Genomic DNA, 8,053 nt, shown 5'->3' with positions numbered 1-8,053 from the left:
GCCATCTGATAACGACCGGAAACGCTGAAATTTCCCGTCAACATGGCAGCGGACACCGTGCAGCGCTATTTCATGCCGCCTGAGATCCTCAGATCATCAGGCGCCTTTATAACAACCATCCGTCCACATCCGACCTTTGATAACGTGTACGGCGGATCGATACTTCGCCGAGTGCAACACGTCTGGAACTTTCCTATACCACGTGTCAATCATCCAACCCATCACCGACCTCGTCGTCCGCCTTAAAACCAACCCCTTCCCCGCACCCCTCGGCAAATTCTCTCACGCCTACTCTCGAGTGTGAGAAGAAAAAAGAGAAAGGGAGAGGAGAGCTCCCAAAAGAACTCAGATCTCGTTCTGGGGTTAGCGTTTTGGTCGAGGGCGATCTAGAGCTAGGGTTAGGGTTTTCGTCGTAGCCGGAGATGGCTCTTGAGTGGGTGGTGCTGGGGTACGCCGCGGGGGCGGAGGCGATCATGCTGCTGTTCCTGACCGTCCCGGGGCTGGGCAGCCTCCGAAGAGGGATAGTGGCGGTGGCGCGGAATGCGCTGAGGCCGCTGCTCTCGGTGGTGCCGTTCTGCCTCTTCCTGTTGATGGACATCTACTGGAAGTACGAGACTCGGCCGACGTGCGACAAGCAGCACGCCTGCACCCCGGCCGAGTACCTCCGTCACGAGAAGTCCATCATTAAGAGCCAGCGCAACGCCATCCTCATTGCCGCAGCGCTCCTCCTCTATTGGCTCCTCTTCGCTGTTACCAACCTCGTCGTTCGCGTCGACCAGCTCAACCAGCGCCTCGAGAAGCTCAAGAGGCAGGACTGATCGATCACCGGCTCGCTGATATCTCCTACGGAGAAGCATATAGGTAGCATTAACATAAGTGCCGAAGTTCTTTCAGGCTTGGCTAATTTCCCCTTTTCGTGATCCTCTGCTTCTGTTTCGGATTTCAATCTTCAGGGATATTTATTTTTCTGCTTGTTACCTTTAATATCATGGTGTATAGATACTTTGATTTATATACACTATTGCAGCTGATGTGCATCTTCGAATGAAGGAGACCTTAAATTTGGGATTTAGGGTTTGCAGTCGTTTATTGGGTCATATCTGTTGAAATGATGTCTGACTTGTTGATGGTAGGCCTTTAATACAATGGATGCCCCTTGGATGGGAATTTCATAGCTTGAAGCCCAAAGTTTGATAAAATGTGGGCAAAGAGGCAGCATAATCCTAATCAGCTTTTCTTCTTTCAGAAAAATCTCAAAATCTTGATGAACGATTAATTGGCTACATCTGTTGTAGAGGTTGTTGTGTCTGTGGATTTGTTTCGACCGCACACAATTTTGTTACCTCTGTATTTTCCAATCTATAATTGATGTTTGTAATTGTCATTTTGTAAGGTATTCTTCTTCTCTTCGACAATCTTTACCAGGTAAAGGGATCTAAGAAAGAAAAAGGCTGGAGTAATGATACTGTTGTCTTGGTGAGTTAGATCCTGCATGTTTATCTGGATTGAGGTTACCGAGCATAAGTAGTAATTTGTATATATTGGATGGGTTATGTATAATTTTTGCTTCTGGTCATGCTGTGTGCAATTTGTTAACATCCTAGCAAACACACCACCAAAAAGTGGAGTCTCATCGTCTATTTTTCAATTTCTTGCTATATCTTGTGCTTATCTTGTTCTAGCTGGAATTTTAGTAAGCAATTCCTTCTTCCACACTTATTCTTATTTTTCCTTTTGCTTCCGAACTGCAAACTTTAGCACTTCTCCTTTTTCTTCTTTACATTCTCCCATCAATGTCTAAATTAAAAGGCTTCCTTCACCTGCAATTTCCAAGTGAGAGGCTTCCTTCTTTTGATTTTTATTTTGTGATTTAATTTGGAGGTTTTTCTTTAACTATAACTAGATCTAACTGATTCTTTTGAAATTTCTCTTTCATCTGGGTTGCGTACCATACTGTCATTTCCTCTGATTAAACGTCAAGTCATCCTATAGCCATATGGGAACCCTAGCACCTATACCCGTCTAATCTGAAGTCCCCCAGTTCATTTCAAATTCCTAAATAGGAATTCACTCCTTTAACTTTTCTAAAGGCGTCTAAATAATATATTGATAGTAAAAGTGTAAACAAACTGTAAAGCACTTCTTAGCGTGTGTCAAGATGCCTTCCCAACTTTCACATATTTCTTATGATCATGTGTAGTAGCATATGATTCTTGAAGATTTTATCAGCCAATTGCTGCAGTATTTTCGTCACTAGTTTGACATATAGCTTTTATTGACCTCCTTAACTTTAGCACCATGCTTGTCAGGAGGTTTTGATTACAATGTTCAAATATGCTGTCCGTACTTCTACTTGGTACGACTGTTATTAGAAAGCTAAATTCATGTCTGAGCTTGTAATTCTGAAAAATGTATTATAGGTCCATTATGCTACTGTTTGTTTGATATAGAATTACTTCTTAAAAAATTTAGGTATATCTAAGTTATTTATCATAAGATGTTTCTTTTCTGTATATTGCTTTGTTAACATCGCTTATTTTGTGCTCGAAGATTGTTGACATAGTTCCTCAAAGTTGATGCTTTGCAAAGTTACCATGATAGAAAAAGGTTTCTTAATGTTTGACCAAATAATAGGGCAGGTGATAGTAAGCTACTCTGGTTTTACTTAGAAGCTCTGAATTTGCTATGAATGATACAACAATCATGTGAAAAGCATTCGTGGAAACAGTTTCTCACAATTTCTTTATCATTCTCTTTGAAAACCCGTTTATCAGTTTTGGATTGGCTTTATTCTCTCTCTCTCTCTCTCTCTCTCTCTCTAAATTTTTCTCCGTTTCAGATCCCATATTCACAGCTGGACTTTCTCTTTACACTATTAACAAATCCTAGTTGAGATGTAAAAATCAAGTATGATAGAGAACTGTATTCTTTTATGCGTTAAAGTAAACTTCATGAGCTATGTAACATAAAAGTGCAATCCTTCTGCACCTAGTCATCTAACAATTTATTGCAGATCAATTGTTTGTTTCCTATATATTTCTTTTTTCCCCTTCCATCTTATTTTAGATCTTAAGCAAGTTTAAGTATTTTATTTTGGAATTTCTTATAATGAAATCCATGTTCTTGTTGAGGCCCTTCATAGTTCTATTTTATGTTTAATGTCTTCAATCGATCTTTCTTTTTTCTTTTCAATGTTTAGTTAGATCAATCACCTTATTATAGTTTAGAATCTCAGCAGCTAATCTCATCAATCAGAGCTACGTAACCCGCAAAACCTTTCTTTTGACTATTGGCAGCCATTGCATCTGCTAATGTGTCATTCGTTTTGTGTATTCTCGAGGTGGTCTTATTGGAAACACCCTCTTCATAGTCTGCATGGATTCTACCTTATCTATGTTTAACTGCCCTTTCTTCGAGCTTCAGAGCATGATTCTAGAACAGAATGTGGATATTCTGAGTAAAGTTTATGATTTTGCATCATCTGCATTGTGTATTCAGCTGTTAGACAGAATCTAGTGCATTCATTTGCATCACCGCCTCCACCTCCTCGGGATATGGTGATGATGCATTGTTTACTCCCTTCAATGGTGACCATCCAATTGCTATGAATTTCTGCAGGAATTTGCAATGCCTCTTTCCAACGGTGAGTGAATGATATCATGTGGCATTGTGTTCCTGTCCTCTGACTTTTCATTTCTATTGTACTGCTCTCTGCATGATATAAATATTTTATAATTAAATGAAAACTTCTGGGTTAGGGGTGTCAACGGGAATGGATACCCAAAATTGAATGGGGATGCTTTCAGTGATGATTTTAAGGTTTTGGTTTCGATTTTGGGTTTGGTGAACTTTTGATCTGAATCCTATTCGAAATTGAAACAGGCACTGAATCTGAAACAGAACATGTCGGATGGTTAATGCATTTGATAACTTTTATGTTGGTGTAAATCTAAATTAGGAACTTCATAAGATAGTCACAGAAATGACTCTTTTGTTAATGTGATAATTTATAGAACCTTTCTTGGTATTAATGAAATTATACACTTTGAATAAACGGTTATAAATTATATTATAAATTATCTTATTAATTGAGTTTGTATTTTTTTTCTTTTTTTAGGTGTAATACGTTGGTGAATTGGTGAAGGCAAAATGGAGGATTGGATCGCTTATCAAAATTCTCTTGTATTGAAAAATTTATCGTAATATATTATTTGATATAGTTGGACTTGTTTCTAACTTAAATTATTATGTTTGTTTGGTGGTTGTATTATTATTTGTGAATGATTGAGTTTGTTGGATGATTGTGTTTGGAGTTGTCTGGTCCAATCAGTCAGACTCATCCCGGCTTGGGCTTGGTCTATTGCCGGCCTTGGATATGCTACACATATAACAAGAAGTGGAAGACTTCAAGAGGGAGTCTTCTTCCCTTCCAGCAACTCTAAATAAAAATCAGAGATCCAGGGCAGCTGGAATACTAAGGTTATATTTTTTGATTTTTGATTTTTACTTTCTAAAAAATATTTTTTATTTTTTTTATTTTTGTTATGAAATAAAAGTAAAAAAATAAAAAGAATGTTTGGTGATTAGTTGCTGTCTAGATTAGTTACGTCCTTAAATAGTGGTGATGAGTGAAGCAGCAACAAAGGATGGTGCTTCTCTTTGTGACCTTATTCCAAACACCTTGTGGGCAACTGGAGTGACATTCAATTCTCTAAAGCAAATAACTACTAACCTAAGGAAGATGAGGATCAAGGAAGTTGCCTCCTCTATTCTAATAAGCAGGGTTATCATGCGCGATGGTGGTACATGGCCAACCTCACCAAACCCTGCAGAAGACCCACAAGATCTCGGAGGAGTGAGTCGCCTCTATCCAACGCCCTTTGACATAGATCCTCGTCAACTTGACTGGCGATGATCGAGCACAGTCGAAACCTCTTGGCCTCCACCAGCGGTGGTCCCCGCAGAAGCTGGAGCACCACAATTAGCGGTGGTGCAGTGTACGGTGGTACGGTCTGGGTGGTGTTCCCATGTGTGGAAGCGACAAGTACATGGGGCTTCAGGATGAGCGGGTATTAATGCCAGTGTTTCGGTTGCTCAATTGGGACCCTCACCTGGTGTGTGTCGCGGCTTGCATCTCTCATCGCCTTCGCGAGGTCTGCATCTCCGACCCCCCCCCTCCTCTTCCCATGGTCTTTGACATCACCTTCCGTGGCACCACCCGCATCGGTGGTAGGTAGCACATCCTCACGAAGCTCCTTTTCTTCTGCTGCGGCTGTGCCACCCCCACTCGCTTCTTCCCCCTCTCCGAACATCGCCACCCGGCCACTTCACCCCCATCTCTCGTTTCTCCAAGACCTTCGGTCAATCTTTTTTTGCCCGTCACTACTGGGGCAACTGTCACGCCTCCGACTCGAAATTTTGAATCGAGAGTCATGGCAATCGCTGCATACTCATAGAAAACTCTTCCCATAAGCATGCAAGGCATCTTATTATACTATCCTAAAACAACAGCGGAATAATTAGTCAATAATTTAAATCTAAAATATAACGACCTAAATTTTTTTCTTTAATATCTCAATAAATTCAACAACGATTCAAAAAGCTTTGCATCAAATTCAATAAGCCTTTCAACCTAAAATAAAAGTATAAAGATTCTACTTCTGATCACTCTTCCATTCATATCTTGTATCATCTTAATTTTTCAACATCTGTAAAAATAGTAAAATAGGAGGTAATGAGCTAGACAGCCCAGTAAGCAATGATCACTTCCCAACAGATTTCATCAGGCATTTAAATAAATAATCATTTATAGAAAATAAGCATATAGAGTTCGTCAATTCGAAATCAATTTCAATTATGCAACATAATTCATGCCAAATTCATTTCTTTTTCGAAAATTCAAGTTTCTTTCCAAATTTCAATTTCTTTTGTTCTTCAATTCTTTTCGTCAACCATGAGCTATGACCATATTTTTCCTGTGGCAGGGTCATAATACCGCGTATCTGTTTGCGGTAGGCTGCGAATCATCTGGCAGTCATGTCCTTTGGAACCGCTGGTCTCTCTGGTGGTTTGTCGCTGGTCTCTCTGGCGACATGTCGCTGGTCTCGCTGGCGACATAAAACCCTCAGGACAATCAATTGCCAACGTACATGCCCCCATTGGCAGGGTCCTTTACATAGTCAGGTTGTCAATTCTTATTGTTTCTTATATCATAATTCTTCATAAATCATGTTTCATATTCTAATTTCGATAATAAAATATATAATCATATAGTATCGAAATCAATCAATATAATGCATCATGAAATCAATATGTTCAATCATGCTTCATCGTAACATTTCAAATAAGATATTTTCATAACAAAATACCATTCATCCAATTCATGCATCATTTCACAAATTATATCAGAAAAATACATTATAATTTGCCGATAAATTTAAAAAAAAGTGAAACATTACTTACCTCGAACGCATTCCAATAAATCCATATAATTCTATAAATTTTCTTTCAAAAATTCTATTCGTAGATCATATCGCGATATCCCATGATCAAACATCCACAATCCTATACAGAATCAATTTCAATAACTAGAAAGAATACGAACACCATATTTCAACAGTTTAGATTGGGTCCGGTCATCTAATTTTATCTAATCAAAATCTAATTATGACCTAAACGATCCAAAGTTTGACTATCAGATCAAATCGGATTTGAAGTGATAGGACCGAGGTTTCTTCATCGATTTCATAAAATCAAGTGGAGAGAGAAAATCAGAGGAGAGAGAATTCATGAGGTACAATTCGAATTGATCAGGTGACACAATCCAACATTACGATTGATCCAATATTTCGAGTGGTGAAATCAACATGATCAAATCAAGTCATGACTAGATCGGGATCATGGATGATCAAATCTAAAGATTCATGGTCTGATCAAGGTGGATGCCAGTACACTGTCAGACAATCATGGATCATGATTCTTCATTAGAATCAGATCAGGATTATTAAAAGAAATTTCTTCATTCACTAACCTTTTTAGAGAGAGAATCAATCAGGAGAGAGAATATTTTAGAGAGAGAAAATTCTAGAGAGAGAAAACTCATCTTGAACTCCTCAGATGATATGATTCAACAAATTCGATCGATCAGATCAAATCATGCTAAGATTATCATATGGATAATTCAATAAAATTATGAGAAATAAAATCTAAAAATACCTGACCTGATCAAAGTGGATGTCGGTGTACCGTCCGACGATCAAAGATCAAAAATCCATCACGAGGATCATTTAAATTCATCATCATTCTTCTCAAAATTTTAGAAATCTTAAGAGAGAGAAATAATCTAGAGAGAGGATTTTAGAGAGAGAAAGTAGAGAGAGAAAGTCCAATTCTAGAGAGAGAAAATACTAGTTCAGGTTGAAGAGAGAGAGGGAAGAGAGAGAAACTCTCTTTCTCATATTTTATTATTTATATCATTATTTATTAATTAATTATATTTTTCTTTCTTCTTTTCTTTCTTCTTTTTTTCTTTTTTTTCTTTTTCTTCACGAAAGAGAGGGGAGAGAAAATCTTATTTATTATTATTATATTATTATTATATTATTTTTTGCTTCTTTTTCTCCTTTTTTTTCTTTTCTTTTTTTTTTCTTTTCCTTCTTCTTCTTCTTTTCTTCTTTCCCGTGGGTTTCTTTTGGGCTGAAACAGAGGACCTTGAGGTCCCCTCGTTGGTTGGCCGGCCGGCGGCGCAGCCGGCGTGGGGCGGCCGTCGGCAAGAGGAGGGTGACTCGCCGATAAGAAGAGGGCCAAAATCGGTGGTCGGCGGCGACCACCGGCGTCAAAAATCAAAAAAAAACGAGCAAAATATAGAGGTTCTTCCGCAACAAAAATCCGGCGACTCCGGTCGCCGACGAGCGCGCACATCGGCACGGGAAGGAAGAGGGAGAAGAGAGGAAGGGGAGGAGGCTTACCTCCGTCGCCGGCGAAGCTTTTTCGGCGAGAAATTGGACGGCACAGGGACGGTCTTCCGTGGGATTTTTCCGACGATTGCCGCTAT

General features: G+C 39.1%; 1 protein-coding gene across 3 annotated transcripts; it reads left to right on the top strand.

The window, feature by feature from the left end:
• The first annotated feature begins 268 nt into the window (after window positions 1-268).
• LOC105037303 (uncharacterized) lies at window positions 269-4,298 on the top strand. Of its 3 annotated transcripts, none has more exons than XR_012139678.1 (3): window positions 269-861; window positions 1,426-1,476; window positions 4,118-4,298. XR_012139678.1 is itself a non-coding variant. In XM_073253808.1 (2 exons), the coding sequence occupies exon 1, from the start codon at window positions 423-425 to the stop codon at window positions 816-818; it is 396 nt and encodes a 131-aa protein (XP_073109909.1). In that variant the 5' UTR covers window positions 270-422; the 3' UTR covers window positions 819-861; window positions 4,118-4,298. The 3 variants fall into 3 exon arrangements, 1 of the variants encoding a protein (XP_073109909.1); XR_012139677.1 differs by having other exon boundaries at window positions 1,394-1,476; XM_073253808.1 differs by lacking the exon at window positions 1,426-1,476 and having other exon boundaries at window positions 270-861.
• The last annotated feature ends 3,755 nt before the right edge of the window (window positions 4,299-8,053 follow it).

This window comes from Elaeis guineensis, chromosome 3 (genome assembly GCF_000442705.2).
Source record: "Elaeis guineensis isolate ETL-2024a chromosome 3, EG11, whole genome shotgun sequence".
Classification (NCBI taxonomy): Eukaryota; Viridiplantae; Streptophyta; class Magnoliopsida; order Arecales; family Arecaceae; genus Elaeis; species Elaeis guineensis.
Note: the sequence above shows the minus strand (reverse complement) of the source record. Positions and strands in the feature narration are given on the sequence as shown.